Source organism: Vigna unguiculata, chromosome 7, assembly GCF_004118075.2.
Source record: "Vigna unguiculata cultivar IT97K-499-35 chromosome 7, ASM411807v1, whole genome shotgun sequence".
NCBI classification, from domain to species: domain Eukaryota; kingdom Viridiplantae; phylum Streptophyta; class Magnoliopsida; order Fabales; family Fabaceae; genus Vigna; species Vigna unguiculata.
The window spans coordinates 19141079-19157352 of NC_040285.1; the positions used below are offsets into that span (position 1 = coordinate 19141079).

General features: G+C 34.8%; 4 protein-coding genes across 4 annotated transcripts; all 4 read right to left on the minus strand.

The window, feature by feature from the left end:
- Window positions 1-122: 122 nt before the first annotated feature.
- On the minus strand, window positions 123-2068 carry LOC114191264 (protein FAR1-RELATED SEQUENCE 5-like). The gene is made up of 4 exons (XM_028080435.1): window positions 1487-2068; window positions 986-1372; window positions 380-454; window positions 123-137 (listed from the first exon to the last, which is right to left on the minus strand). Exons 1-4 carry the CDS (start codon window positions 2066-2068, stop codon window positions 123-125), a joined length of 1059 nt encoding a protein of 352 aa, XP_027936236.1.
- A 1235-nt stretch (window positions 2069-3303) lies between these two features.
- LOC114189678 lies at window positions 3304-4927 on the minus strand. The gene is made up of 3 exons (XM_028078311.1): window positions 4202-4927; window positions 3978-4112; window positions 3304-3896 (listed from the first exon to the last, which is right to left on the minus strand). Exons 1-3 carry the CDS (start codon window positions 4922-4924, stop codon window positions 3414-3416), a joined length of 1341 nt encoding a protein of 446 aa, XP_027934112.1. The 5' UTR covers window positions 4925-4927; the 3' UTR covers window positions 3304-3413.
- A 2760-nt stretch (window positions 4928-7687) lies between these two features.
- Window positions 7688-13442, minus strand: LOC114191891 (glutathione reductase, chloroplastic). Its single transcript, XM_028081336.1, has 11 exons — window positions 13033-13442; window positions 12083-12308; window positions 11692-11970; window positions 11431-11607; window positions 10906-10959; window positions 10683-10831; window positions 9208-9271; window positions 8930-9100; window positions 8702-8839; window positions 8232-8323; window positions 7688-8046 (listed from the first exon to the last, which is right to left on the minus strand). Exons 1-10 carry the CDS (start codon window positions 13368-13370, stop codon window positions 8285-8287), a joined length of 1635 nt encoding a protein of 544 aa, XP_027937137.1. The 5' UTR covers window positions 13371-13442; the 3' UTR covers window positions 7688-8046; window positions 8232-8284.
- Window positions 13443-14964: 1522 nt separating this feature from the next.
- LOC114189794 (photosystem II reaction center W protein, chloroplastic-like) lies at window positions 14965-15781 on the minus strand. The gene is made up of 2 exons (XM_028078481.1): window positions 15541-15781; window positions 14965-15366 (listed from the first exon to the last, which is right to left on the minus strand). The coding sequence occupies exons 1-2, from the start codon at window positions 15626-15628 to the stop codon at window positions 15056-15058; spliced, it is 399 nt and encodes a 132-aa protein (XP_027934282.1). The 5' UTR covers window positions 15629-15781; the 3' UTR covers window positions 14965-15055.
- Between the last annotated feature and the right edge of the window lie 493 nt (window positions 15782-16274).

Here is a 16274-nt window from a genome sequence, read left to right on the forward strand (position 1 = left end):
AGTACAAATACTTTGACCGTGTGAATAAATAAACATGTCATTGACAAACACAAACTCTAATAACAAAAGGTGTTTGGTTATGCCATGTTGATCATCTCAATTGATCCAAAAAATGTCGTTTTTTATAATACTAGTTCCTGAAAAAAAAAACAATTACTATATTAAGCTATCATAAATGTAAGGCAAAATTAAACATGTCTGTACTGTGGCATACCTAATGATTTGTTATGAACCAAAAAGTTGTTGATTACTTTCTATTGATGTTAAAAGTGATAGAAAGCCTGTGCACTGGACATCATAAACCTGGGCATGGTATAAGGGTAATTAATTATTTCCATAAAATACCATAACAAGATGTAGTTACGAAAAGAATACTAACCATGTTGGTTGTGGAACTACTTTGAGCATTCAAAATTTCATTAGCTGGTGCAATTGAAGTATGTAGTTCCCCATCCTAAAGTGCATGTCCACAAATGAAATTAAAAACTGGACAACCTACATATTAAAAAATGGTCCTCTAAATAAACATAGTAAATACATACAGTGGCATTACAAGAAGATTTATTCCTAGCTGCTGCATTTTTCTTTTTTTTGCATATCTTCTCTACCGTTGATTGCATCCTTGTACCTCGTGGTCGACCCTTTCTTTTAACATGAATTGGACTTCGGATCGTTGTTTGGTGAGGACCACTATTAATTGGAGAAGAAATTTGCACATTTGTTTGTTCACAGTTCCTAATGTTGTGGAACAGGATAACAAAGGATTCCTTGATAATAAGTCTAATTGGGAACACAAGAATTCTGTACCCCTCTCGCTTTGGCATGCAAACTCAGCAATGTCATAGAACTTTTTACACAATAAGTCATACCTATGAACAGTGGGTTCATCTTTCTTAGTGTAATATGATGCTCTTATCAAAGTATGCCTTCGCAATATGCGTTTGCTCCATCGACTTAAAATATACTTTTGTGAAACTAGTTTTACCTCCTCTTGGGCAAGGACCATCAAGCTGTGGCGGCAAAGAACTCCTCTAAACTCAAAAAGCCGGCAAGTGCATTCAATGTCTTTTGTCTCAACATCAAATATAACTTCATTAAATTTGTCTGCACTTTGGTCTTTCCATATCAACGCCTCTTTAACAATATATTTTGCTTTACAACCATGCACTTCAACACTTTTGATATTACAATTCATCTTACACCTAAGCTCATTTTGCACTTCACTAAACTTCGCATGAGTGAATTCATCTTGAAATTGTCTCTCAATAAATGACTGAGACCCACATGGAAGGGTAGTATTAGCAGAAGCAAAATCTGCTTCACACTCTTTCTCCGCCTTAGAACGAAGGGCATTGTCATATTGGACAACAAACTATTGGAGTGTTGTAGTAGAGTTGATGAACCCATCAAAGAAAGCATTCATTCCCTCACTTCTCTGAGTTGTGGACATGCCTGCCCAAAAATGACATTTCAAATAACAAGGAACCCATCGACGTCTTTCTTCGTAAAAAGTGTAAAGCCATTCATTAAGTTGAAGATCATACTTTTCAATGAACTTTGCCCACCCATTCTCAAAATCTTCAGCACTATCTGACTCATATACCAATTCTTTTACACCATGCTTGATTTCCTTGTATTTGCTATATCCCACTAATTTTTCTGGTAGTTTTTTCATGATGTGCCAAAGGCACCAACGATGTCGGGTGTTGGGGAAGACAATTTCAATGGCATTTTGCATCGCCCTGCATTGATCAGTGACAATTCCTTCAAGGGCTTTATTTCCCATGCATCGCAACCAACTTCGAAATAGCCACACAAACGTACCAGTATCTTCAGCACATAGAAGCCCACACCCTAATAAGATTGACTGACCATGGTGATTAACACCCACGAATGGTGCAAAAGGCATATCGTACTTATTAGTTAAGTATGTGGTGTCGAAGGACACAATGTCACCAAAATATACACATGCAGCCCGACTCCTTCCGTTTGCCCAAAATATATTGCTTATGCGATTATCTGCATCAACATCAATTTCAAAAAAGAAGTCTTTGTTGAACTCCCTCATACTGGAAAAATGATTTAATAAAGCTTGTCAGTCAACTTCTATGTCTGTGGTGCGACTTAACTATGTCGTCAAACAAAATGTGGAAACTGATGTCCAGCCTAGTAAAAATTCCAGTCCAAACGCAAATGACAACACAAATTCGGGACCCAATTTGCATCCCAACGTGGAGCCTACTAACACGGCTAATGTGGAGGACATACTGCAGATGATGGTTCCTCCACCCACAAATATTCCATGTGTTGAGGTTGGGGAGAGTTCCAAAGTTCAATCTTCTGTTCTGGATAATATATCACTAACCTAACTCATGAGTGTTTAATGTCTTCAATTTTTAGGTTATTTATTTTTAACTTGAGTGTTTTTTATGTTGATTTTAATTTTCATGGCATTGTTGGAATGATCTACTACATCTATGATATTAAACTTATTTTATCACTGTCATATCTATTTCACTGTCAGTTTAACTTATTATATGATCATCTATGTACAAATAAGTGTTGACCACCGACAAAGATTTTGCACACCTTCATAATTTCTGATACATGAAAAAGGTTATAGTATGAAACTCACTTACCATCAATCACACAAATAGAGTAAAATTTAATGTAGGCTACTGCCCATGATGAATGTGTGGGAAAATTGTGGTACAACTGGAATATAACATAAATGCCTAACACTAACAATAATAATTGGTTAACAATGAAGTATTAAGTGTTGACCTACAATACACATTTTGCACACCTTCCAAATTCGTGGTGTCTGATAACATAAATTGTACGAAAGTTAACTTTACCAAAGTAGGCGTGTGATAATTGATAATAACTACTCCATACTTAGTGAAATTTAACACCTTTATTGCGTTCATGAAATATATTAAACAACAACAATACGTGATAATTCATCCACAACTCCAACATGATATTTTTGTTATCTATATTCAAATTATATGATGACTCAAGAACAATTAAGTAGTGACCTGGTTCAAAAAATTGGACTTAATCACTCTAACATTTTAATTGTAGATCAATCATATATTAAGTGTTGACCTGTGAACAACATCTTGCACATAATTAATCACTTGTCATCTGTGTGGTAACCAAGATTACTAAATTTTAGATCACATATGTATTCGCTGTTCACCTGTTATAAAATTTAGTTGCACGCAATCAAAATTAAGATGATCAACATCCAACTATCACTTAACATAAACCACACAGAATTCCACAAATCAATGAGTAAGCCAAATAAGGAAATTGTCATCAATCACGACAACAATGTCTAAACATAAAAAAAACCAAATTTAGCAATACAAATCCAAATTACAACAAACATCAAATCTATAAACCAACTACTTATTGCGTTTCCTCCCACTAAATGCTGCAAAAGGAGTTCTTATTGCTATACTCTTAACACGCAACCGAGGACCCTCCCTTCGTCGGACATACATGTTGCTTTGTTCAGATTCTTGTGTATCCTGATTTGGAAAATGAACTTCTTCCACATGACCCCTGTCACCAGAATTGCCAAATTCAATGCAGCCAATGGGGTGGTTCGAATTAGGTGTTTGCGAATGACCAGCACTTGCTTCACCAAAGTCAGAAAAATTCATTTTGCCCTGCTGGTGCTGGCGTTGGTTCTTCCTCTCAATCATCATTGCATTCAAGTCTTCAAGTTCTTTTTGCAATTCCCCTAGCACACTTTCTTGTTGTTCGACAGCTTTAATTAAGTCAACTATTTTAGTACCCTTACTTTGACGTCCGTATACCTCAAACCCTTCTTTAACAAAGGGATTGGTCAGCTCTTCTGCAGAGGCAGCAACATCTGCAACAACCTGAAACAATTCACAATAAACTTCAATCAATATAGATGACAGATTTAGGAAAAAAATCAAACAACAAAATACCCAACTTACAGTGTTATTTGTCAAACTCCTTTTAATTACATTGTCCCCTGCTTTCATTTCCATCCAATGCAAGATTCGGGGAAACTTTGTCGTGCGCTGACAATCCTTTAAATTCGGTATCAAAAAATGGTCAAAAGACCATAACTGCCTCAATTGTAATCAAAATCAGACATAACTCAACCAAATATTTTAAACGGATCAAACAACTTCTAATTTAATTTAACATATAGTACCTGTAACAAATAAACACATCCAGCTACGTGGAAGTGTTTGGTACTTTGTTTCTCCTTCAAGAACAATTTAGCTTCACATATACTGCCAACCAAAAACTCATACACCACTCGACCCCAATTAAATTTCCCAATACTACCCAGGTCATCAACAATGTTAAACAAAATAGAAAAAATTGTTCCATTACGATTGGGCAACAAAAACTCAGAAATTGCTAACAAAACATAAAGCTTACCAAAATCCTCTAAACAAAGCACTTTAATATGTTTCAAGATGTAATCATATACCATGTCGATATCAACAACTTGGGAAGCTCCAAATAAATTCCTTGAATCACTATTTAACCCTTCCTGGTTTAAATCAATGTTCTCACCCACCACCCTCAAACCTAGACCAAGACATACATCTAAATAGGTAAATCCAACAACTTGTGCACTCATGTCAAACCCCCCCAACCTTTCAACCCACCTACTGATTAACGGAGTCAAAAGATTCCTAGATATTTTAACAGACTCTGTCAACTCAACCATCCATCCAAATGGTGTTCCTCGGATAAATGATTTTTGCTCATCTGTTAACTTGTTATTCAAACTACCAATCAATTTTGTCCGGCATGAATGCCTAAAACAGATCTGGAACAAAAAAAAAATAGTTATGTCATTTTTTACATGACAAATTTGCAAATAAATTGAAAAACAAAATTTATCATACCTTGCGGTCAACATTGAATTCACTTCCCTCACGGAATGCAGCCATATTTATGACCTGAATACATAATTTCATCAAACATATAATTTAAAATGAAATCACACTATCCATACGTAATCACCCCATAATCAACTATTGAGTGTTATCACATGAAAGATCACAAAAATTCAGTCATACCACACGCTTCCAGAATATTCAACACAGGTCATCACTTGTGACCAAACAGGTCATCAGTCATATATCACACACGTGTAATCAAGTTGGCAATGAAACCACATCTAAGGAATAATTACAAATTAACTCACATTATCCAAACAGAATCACCCAATAATCAGTTGTGCAATAAAATAGTATGGAAGTTAAAAAGATTGAGTCAACACACATGATTGTAAGTCATCATCAATAAATCATACAACTTTAATCCACTTGGGTTTGAAACCACATCAAAGAGATAACTACAGATGAATGCATATTACCCATACGTAATCACCCCATAATCAACTATTCAGTGCACATGAAAGATCACAAAAATTCAGTCATACCACACGCTTCCAAAATATTCAACACAGATCATCAGTTGTGACCAAACAGGTCATCAGTTGTGACCAAACAGGTCATCAATCATATATCAAACAAGTGTACTCAAGTTGCCAATGAAACCACATCTAAGGAATATTTACAAATTAACTCACATTATCCAAACAGACTCACCCAATAATCAGTTGTGGAATAAAATAGTATGAAAGTTAAAAAGATTGAGTCAACACACATGATTGCAAAAAATGCAGCACAACTCATCCCTTGGATGCACACAAGTCATCATCAATAAATCATACAACTTTAATCCACTTGGGTTTGAAAACACATCAAAGAGATAACTACAGATGAATTCATATTACCCATACGTAATCACCCCATAATCAACTATTCAGTGCTATCACATGGAACATGAAAAAATTGATTCATACCACATGGTTCCAAAAAATAAAACACAAGTCATCACTTATGAGCAAACAGGTCATCAGTCATACATCAAACAAGTGTACTCAAGTTGCCAATGAAACCACATCTAAGGAATATTTAGAAATTAACTCACATTATCCAAACAGACTCACCCAATAATCAGTTGTGGAATAAAATAGTATGGAAGTTAAAAAGATTGAGTCAATACACATGATTGCAAAAAATGCAGCACAACTCATCACTTGGATGCACAGAAGTCATCATCAATAAATCATACAACTTTAATCCACTTGGGTTTCAAACCACATCAAAGAGATAACTACATATGAATGCATATTACCCATACTTAATCACCTGCATATTACCCATACATAATTACCCCATAATCAACTATTGACTGCTATGAATTCAAAAAATTTAGTCAAACCACATTATTGCACAAAATGCAGCACAGGTCATCACTTGTCAGCAAACAGGTCATCACAATAAAATAAGACAGATTTCATCAACCTAGTTAGAAAACTAGTATTCATGCATCTATCAAAGCACCAAAATCACAGAAAAGGAAAAATAACACAAACATACCAACCACCGCCTGAATCGAACAACTGAAAGCACCACAAACCCTAACTTCGCAAGCTTTGTGGAGGATTACAGTGTTGTGGTCATTCACCTGTACAAGATACATGTTAAATTTGTCTTTAAACAATAAGTCACTTCACTATGCCGGCGAAAACCAAAAAAAAATCTCAATTCCTTAACCAAAAAACCCACAACGACGACTTTGGAAAAAAATACCACAAACTTGTTGCCGTAGTGGAGAAACGCAGATAAAACAAAACATACCTACGAACTACGAAGCTGAATCCAACAATGGAGACGAAGAAAAACCCTAACTTTGGCAGGAATGTCTTCTCCCTTCGTCTTCTCTCTTCGTCTTCTCCCTTCGTCTTTTTCGACTCACTACAACACACGTATTCTCCTTGCTTCCTTTCTCCTTTCTCCTTTCCTCTCCTTTCTTCCTTTCTCCTTTCGACTGGGTTTTCCCTTTCTTTCTTTCTTTTCTCTTTTCTCGTTTTTCACGAAGCTGAATCCAACAATGGAGACAAAGAAAAACCCTAAATTTGGCAGGAACGTCTTCTCCCTTCATCTTCTCCCTTCGTCTTCTCTTTTCGTCTTTTTCAACTCACTACAACACACGTATTCTCCTTTCTTCCTTTCTCCTTTCTCCTTTCTCCTTTCTTCCTTTCTCCTTTTCAGTGGGTTTTCCCTTTCTTTCTTTCTTTTCCCTTCTCTGATTTTTGCTCCCACTCTCCACACGAAACCCTAATTTCCTACCCTTTCAATTAAGACGCGCCCTAACCCACTATCCAAAACGCCTTCTGACCCGATTATTCACGCCTAACCACACTCTCCGCTTTTGCCACATCTCAAGTAAAATGTTTCAAAAAAATTAATTTTAATTTAAAAAATTTAATCCACCTGTGCATACCATGTCATGGAGTCACTTGTATGGAGTCACTTATGGAATCAAAATAAAGGGTCAGCGTATCATTTTCCTTTAAGAAAATGGGATTAAAGATAGCGTGGAGTAAAAAATAAAAATGGTAAATGTTTCATTTATTCGGACCTTATGTTTCTCTTTCTCTACCTCGGCTTTTATGAAATGTTACTGACAAAGAGTAAATACGTGTAGACATGGTTATGTAGTTGAATGGGTGTCGAAGTCTAGACAACCCTTTGTTTATCTAATCACCAAATTAAAATTAAAATCCTTTAACCACAAAACATTTTATATATAACCTTTGACCACTAAATTATATTTCTTAAGCCACAAGGAATAAATTTTGCAGTTGGAAATTACAAATATTAGAAAAGAAAACTATTATTCATGCTGGCCACTGTTTTTTGTCTGGATGCCCCTACAAATTCGATAAAAAAGACTATTTTAAATCAAACTCCCTCAAGGAATTTCCTTTTATTTTTGTACATGAAAGGACTGGCGAAAGAAAATGATTTAAATTACAAAGGAAAATAAATGGCAACGAAAACTTCACTCGCCTTCTCCGGACTCAATCCAACATTCCATGCACTGTGCTGAAAACTCGATCGCTGAAGATCGTCCTGAATTTCGTCTAACCATTTGACAATCACGATAATTTCAGTGACAACCAATCTGGTTAAGAATCACAAAAAAGTCAGTTACTGAAATTACATATCATTTCGTAATTTTACTTGTCCACGTACTAATATCCACTAACATTAAAATACTCAAGTCCTTACTCACCATTAAGAAATTTAACGCAACAAGTTACTACGAAAAATTATGTATTCTTCCAATAAACAGAAATTCATTGATACCTTGAGACACCGACTGGTTTCTTCAAGTATAACGATTAAGCATAGCAATATTGTTAAACTCCTGCAGTAGCTTTTACAGAACCCGATTTTCCCTGATATTAAACGGAACAACATTACTTATATCATAGAAAGTTGCAAAACTATCCATTCAAAATTATTAGAAGAGCATGCATCATCAATATTGAAAATTACAGATTTTAAAGCCGAAATGAAAATCACATTGCCAGACAACAGCCAGACTTTGGATTTGATAGCTAGTCGTGCAGGAAAAAAAAAAAAAATAAGGCAGCCGCAACTATGTTTTATTGCTATTTTTAAATAAATGTAGTGGCCTTCAATTCCAAAGTTCTATAGTTGATATTATTCATTACCAATTAAATCACCAAGTTATTCATTTTGTTGACCAAAATTCTGGACAAGAAACACATGGAAAGAAATAAATGAAATAAATGGAAGAATCATCGACTTACCTCAGATGATTGACTCTTTCGAATCCTCCTAGTAGGAGTCCTCATGGTAACAAATTCCTCAGCTGCACTTGGGTGAACGCCTACAGTGGCATCGAAGTCAGCCTTGGTTAAGCCCGCTTTGATAGCAATTGCAAACCCCTGGGCATCAAGCGAACGCATGTCAAGTGAATTGAAATTTCACGTATAGTTAATAAGGCAATACAGAGCAGCTGTAACAACTCTAAAAACCTGTATAATTTCAGGAGCATCTTCTCCACACATATGCAGACCCAAAACTTTATTTGTCTTTGCAGAGACTACTACTTTCATAAACACCCGATCAGGAAGCCCAGAGAGAGTAGATTTCAGCGGCCTAAAATCTGCAGTGAAGATGTCAATATCTCCATACTGTTGTACAGCCTGGAAAATCACAAAAAGTATCATAAAACATTAATCTACACAACCGATTAAAATATGCACAAGACCATTTACATGTATGAGAATCAGACACTGCATAATTCTCTCACCTGTTCTTCCGTAAGACCAACTTGTCCAATTGGTGGTTGAGAAAATACAGCGGAAGGAACAGTTCTAGATAAAGAGGAAAGTAACAGAATCAGTTGGGAAGCTATGAATTTACTAAAACACAGCAGTGTACAAGTTACCAAGATTAGCTTCCGATATTACATGCACGTTCAGGAATGAGTGAAACACATTATGGAAACGGAAAGCTAGAGCGTAACGTATGCACTAATAAATGATTGAACAGAAGATTTACTAGCAAGATACTGTTTGGCTTTTTTTTCAACCGTTTCTCTATTATTAACTATTGGGTGAAATTCTATTTGGTTGGGTCCCAACAAATAAGAAGTAAACTCAGGACCAAAATTTTAAACTGTTTGAAATACAATAAAGATTTTCGTTTCTTCACCTGGCTGAGTAGATATTACATGCACGTTCAGGAATGAGTGAAACACATTATGGAAACGGAAAGCTAGAGCGTAACGTATGCACTAATAAATGATTGAACAGAAGATTTACTAGCAAGATACTGTTTGGCTTTTTTTTCAACCGTTTCTCTATTATTAACTATTGGGTGAAATTCTATTTGGTTGGGTCCCAACAAATAAGAAGTAAACTCAGGACCAAAATTTTAAACTGTTTGAAATACAATAAAGATTTTCGTTTCTTCACCTGGCTGAACTACTCAGCTCTGTTCTCAATATCTGCGAATAAGGTAACGAAATTCCAAGTAATTTGGCCTTTTAACAAACGGTTTCATTAATTTCATCACAAATGTGAATTGATATGCATTGTCGATTACTTTAATCATCAAAGATTTATGAACAAGCTTTCAAACAAATAAAAATATTTCAAAAGTGTAATGATTGGGTGAGCAAGATTGGCAGAATAGATACCCACGATTCAACAGTTGGATTTGTATAATGATATTCTCTGAAAATAGTGAAGCCATTTGAGGATATAACTGACAGTACCAGACCAGTTACTAAGTCACCATTGAAGGTTATATATGAATTTCTTGCAATCCTAACACTGGTTTCTTAAAATGTATCAGCAATTCATGAAGATTAAAAATATTAGAATATGGATTCTTTTAGAATATGTTTAAGGTTAATAATTACATTATATAACTGGCACCTTTGACATCTCAAAGATATGTTTTCTGAAGTCCAGCGACCAGGATATTTCATTGTGTTTTAACAATAAAAAACAAGCAGTTAAAATATTATCCAGGATTGAATTGCAATAAATGGAAAAATTATACTTTATAGGTATCAAGGAGTAGTAAAAATACAAAAAGTCAAGCTATATTTTATACAAACTTTATAAGCAACCGTTATTGTCACAGGACTACTTTCATACACTATCAGTTCTTTTACCAATTTATTATTAATGATATTTTGTTTAAAAATGCATGTGAGCTCAAGCAAAATGCTAATAAAAACCTATAACTAAACATGATGCATTACGTATATAATACCTATAATCAGGTTTTGTTGGGTTATCCTGAAACAGTGTTTTTACTATTGCCCCTGCCTCCATCAAAGCAACTGGGGTCAGATTTATTCTGTTTGTAACATCTCCAACCGCCCAGATTGAAGGAACTGATGTTTGAGAGTATTCATCAACCTGGAATGAAGAAGAGTGAGCCCAATATCATAAGAATATACACCAAATAGAACCAATGATAAGGCTTAAATTACCTCTATTGATCCATCTTTAGCTAGTTTCACACCAGCAGACTCCAGCCCTAAGTTCTGCAGTGAAATCAAAGTTCATAAATATTCTCTATGTTTTTGTCTCTTTCTGTTAAATGCATAAAAATAAGATGCTTGAAAAGTAAAAATTTAAATTTTAAAATTTGAAACATGTAAAGTAACTATTAAGGAAACTAGGCCAACTATGAAACAAGGCCAAATACACCGTAGTTCAAAAGTTCCAGACCTTTGAACTTCAATAAAGATTGAAATTAGCATGAAGCATCAGCACAGAATTATTCAAAGAAAATTATGCACATAACTTGGAGAAAATATTGCCACATAATGAACTAAAACAACAGTTAAAAACTATTTCTATTGATATATTTAATAGTGTAAGTTGTTAATATTGGTAAGGTCAATCAAATTCCTCGCCTCTAAATCATTTTCTAAGATGAAAAATATAGCCACGTATTTAAATTTCAAACAGGTAGCTACTGAAAAGTAAAACAATACAACTGAAAATAATACCTTAGTATTAGGTCTTCGTCCAGTAGCAAACATAATATGTGAGAAACCATTCATTGTACCTTTGTTGGTTTTTAAAGTGAATGAACCATCAGCTGACTTCGTGATAGCTTGGGGAGACTCCTCAGGATGGATTTCAATACCTCTCAGAGACATTTGTTCTCCAACAAAATCTCTAATCTGCAGACATAGTTCGCAATTTGAATGGGATAGTATACTAAGCAGCACCTATTCTCCAATTATAAATCATTCATGAGTGTATACCTCTTCATCAAATCCCCTCAGAACCTTCTTTTGCCGTATAAAGAGATGAACGTCGCTTTTCAAACCATTAAAGATACCAGCAAACTCCAAGGCAATGTAACCACCACCAACAATGGCTATTTTCCCAGGTTGTGATGGTAAATCAAGGGCAATATCTGAATCTATTGCGTATTCCTTCCCAGGAATATCAGGAATGAAGGGACGACCTCCGACGGAAACTAAAATGTGTTTGGCTGAATATTGCTTACCATTAACGTCAACCGTGTGAGCATCTATAATCTGCGGATTCCAAAAGCAACATCACCATAAAATAGAAACAAAATCTTCATTCATTGATTAATATCTAGAAAGCTATAGAGTACTTCAAAACGAAGCCATAGCATTATCCTACCTTTCCATGCCCTTCGATCAGCTTGACCCCAGCATTGTTCAAGATATTCTTGTATATGCCAGTAAGACGCTGCAACTCAGCATTCTTATTAGCTATCAAACTACTCCAATCATGCTTGGGCTCACTGTCATAACTCCAGCCAAAACCATGACTTTCTTCAAACTCATGAGAAAATTTTGATGCATAAACAAGCAACTTCTTTGGCACGCATCCTCGTATTACACAGCTACAAGGAGAAGACAAAAAAGGAAACATAAAAACGAAGCATTTGAATTTGAATTCTTTTACAAAGGAACAAAAACTGAATAGCATACCCAATTAACACAATGAGAAGGCCATAATAGAGGGAAAATTGATTGAAATAGCTAAGTTGTAAACATTTTTTCATACAAAAGCCACCACCGGTTGAGTTTAAGGCTCAGTCATTATTGTGATATCATAAAGAAAATAAGCCGGTTTTTATAAATTGCAATTGTAGATTTAAAAAAAAAATGAATTAAGTTTCTCCAATTAGTTAAGCTGTATGCAATACTTTAAATAAACTTTTGAAGAAGTTAATAGATATAGATAGAACTTCTACAAATGAGATTATGTAAGCTAATATAAGAAAATATTAACTCTCTTTTTTTTCGTATTTTATTATCTATAATTGATTAATTACTATTTTATACTAGTAAAAAGAAAATTAGTATCCATACTTAAAAATATTTTTTTAATATCTACACTTAACATTTTAAATCTGTTGTAATTTAAGAACGGAAAGGAATTCCAGTGATACCAGTATTTAAATATTTTCATTACGTTGCATGAAAAACCCAATTACATATCTAACACTGTGACTTGTCAAAAGAGCCGGTTAGCCCGAAATCCACGTATCCTGTCCTCCACAACAAGAAACCCTAGTTTAACAAATCGAAATAGTAAAAACAGAGGGAAAACGAGAAACTCACGTTCCGCCGACGCCTCCGGTGGTTTCGGAAGCGACGGTGGAGAAAGGAAGCTCGCAGATGGCAACAGAAGCACCGTTATTGGCGGCGAAACGAGCGGCTCGGACGCCGCCGCTTCCTGCGCCGATGGTGAAGAGGTCAAAGTCGTAGTGGACAGCGACAGGCTCGGCTCCGTTTTGAGATTCGGCGCGCACGGAGAAGGTGCAGCGGCGCGTGAAAATTGGAATTAGGGATTTGGAAAGAGGGCGACGGAGAAAAGAAGAGCGAGGAAATGGAAGCGTTTTGGAGAAGAAGAGAGTGTTGAGAGAGAGCGATGGCGAGAAAGAGAGCGAAGTTGCCATTGCTTTTGTATTTCTGTTTTTTTCACTTCTTCTGTCTGTGGACTCCTTTTGCTTGCTAATGCAAATTTACTTGTCGCAATATAGCTTTATACTCCTTTTCACTTCTAAAATAGAAAACCCTGATTATGTAATTTTAGAATCATCAATTATATTCCATAAAGTAAGAATAATTCTTATCAAACCAAAAGATTCAAGACAAAAAAAAAATATTTTTTTCTTCCAGAAAAATATCATATTTACTATACTATATTATAATTGAATTAATAAGTGCTAAGAATTATTTTTAAGCGCTATAAAATAAATAAAAAAACCAAAATAAAAAAGTGTATGAAACTTAAGCTTTCTTCAAAACCATGAAATAGATTAAAAATTAAGTGACTATTTTTAATTAAAAAATTCAATAAAAAATAAAATAAAATAAGTATCCGAAATATTCAAAGTGTTTTTATTGCCTATCAACTAATGCATTCAGCCTATAAATAAAATATTTCAAATAAAAAATAAACCAGGTTAATGTACTAATTAGTCATCTGTTAAATAAAGAAATGGGATTAAATGAAATCCAATTTTAAAAAATAATAATGATACCATCAAAGTAAAAAATAAGAGAAAGAGCCCAATTTATGTGAAAAACATTCATTTATACAGAAACCAAAGACTAATATAAATGTTTGGTCCTCATTATTTGTGAATATAGGTTTGTTTTTTATGTTTTAATTTTTTTATATCTATACATTTAAATTTATATTATTTTGAATTTTTTCTTACAATAGTTATAATTTTAGATTATGTGATAATGAAGTTCATATCAAAATATAATGATGCAATGTGATACAACTGTGTAGCACTTGAGGACCGAGAATAATATTTCATATCAAAGGCATTGTCTGAAGCCACCTCAAAACCACTTTATTCCATTTCTAAGGCAAAAAAGTTTTCAACAATAAGAACATTAACATTTTTTTTTTTTTCTACTCCTACAGTTTCTCCCCCGACAACGTTGGTTGTTGCAACGAAGTTCCTATTTGTAGAGCCGAAAGGGTCTCCTTTGCAACAGGAATTTAACCCAAGACCAGAGACTTCTTCTCACGATCTTGTTGAGCTCTTCTTGTTCGGATCTACCCATCTTAAGATACTCGAGTCAAACTTAAACCTTATTTATTTCGAACATGCCCATAATCAAAATATGAATATCCTGGGCTGAACCATCATCAAAGGTTGAATCTTTAGACTGATAAAACCACTTTGGTATGATGGATCAGATATGCTATTCAATGTTGCCAAAGTTAGATAAAACTATCGTAGTTGTATAATTTTATTTTAAATTATTACAATTAACCATTATATGCACATTTTTTTTCTTTTCTTCTAGATCACATTATTTTATCTTCTGAACCAGATCTGCAAGGCTTAGCGTAGTCTCAGAAGAACATAGATCTTGGTTTATTGGGTTTTGGAAAATTAATAGCATTTCTTATATTGATTCTTTAAGCGCCACAAATGCTTCTTCTTCTACTCGTCCACTTTACACTTCCACCGTCGAGTAGCTGTTTATGTTATTTAGTGTGAAGAATTGAACAGACAACAGAAAGAAGGAGTGATGAAGATTGTGTTGAAGTTGAAAGAAAGAAGACGAAATTAAGCACACAGGTTTGTTTTAACACAACAGAAGATGAAGCCAGAATTTAAAGGGACAAGCCCGACTCTTCATCCTCTTCAAGAGTTGAAGTGTAGACAAAGAAGAGAGCCCATATAAGAGCAAAGACACCCAACAGGATCCAACCAAGAAGGTTGTTGCTAAGCCCAAAGGGAAGCCCGGTTCCCTCAGTGCTGAGTCTCTCATCCACCAAGGCCATGGCTGGGCCTGACATCACTGCAGCACAGGTGGCTGCCATCAGAGATGCTCCCATCCCCATGCTTGAGCTGCTTTCCTTCACACAAGGTTTTTCCTCCATGGAACACCTCACTTTTCCCACCTTACCCATTTTTGGCAATCCTATATAAAACAATTTAATGCTCTACATCAGAAAACATTATTCTAGACCAAACAATCAATTAAAACATGTATCTTAAAATTCTCATCCAGATAAGATAACCAAAACTCTCAAGCAACATGAAATAGCTTAAACTCCTTATTTACAATGGGAAATTAGGATGAGAAAAGACAAACCAAGAACAGGAGATGAGACCCCAAGAGGCCGCTTTTGCACGAGACATGTGATCGAGGGGGTGGTGGTAGCAGCGGAGATGGTTGCCATTTTTTTCAGTAACTACGAAAGATCACTGAGTGTGGAACTGAAGTGGAATATGATCAGACTGTAAAGAGCGAGGGTACCCAGCTTAGTACCAAACCTAATGTTAAAGTTAATATCATCGATCCAAAGAGAGTCTATGCACCACAAAACATAGATAGATTGTGGCCTCTTGTTAGATATCCTTATCTGCAGCAAGCCAATAATTTCAAGCCACGTGTCAATTAACCCATATTTTCTCCTTATTCATCTAGGAAGTTGGAACAAACTTTTTTCCCGGAAAAATAATAATTACTTTTAACTGTTCTTGTATGAAACGAGGGGAAATAAATAATTTCACATCTTCCAAATACATATACACAGTGAGCCTCTTTTCTCTTTCCTCTTTCCAAATTACATATACATGATAATTTTTCTGGCAGTGGGACTAGTTCTATATTAACAGATAAAAAATTCTAGAAACCAGACTCTCAATGGAATGTCTTCTAAAATTACCGAGAAAAATATACTTTTACACATTGGTTTATTTATTCTCCAACATATTTTTTCCGGACAAAATTTTGTTGACTAAAATCATTATTTAATAAGAGAAAAAATCTAACTAATTATTATATATAATACATCTGTTAACTTCAATAGCAATAACTTCAAA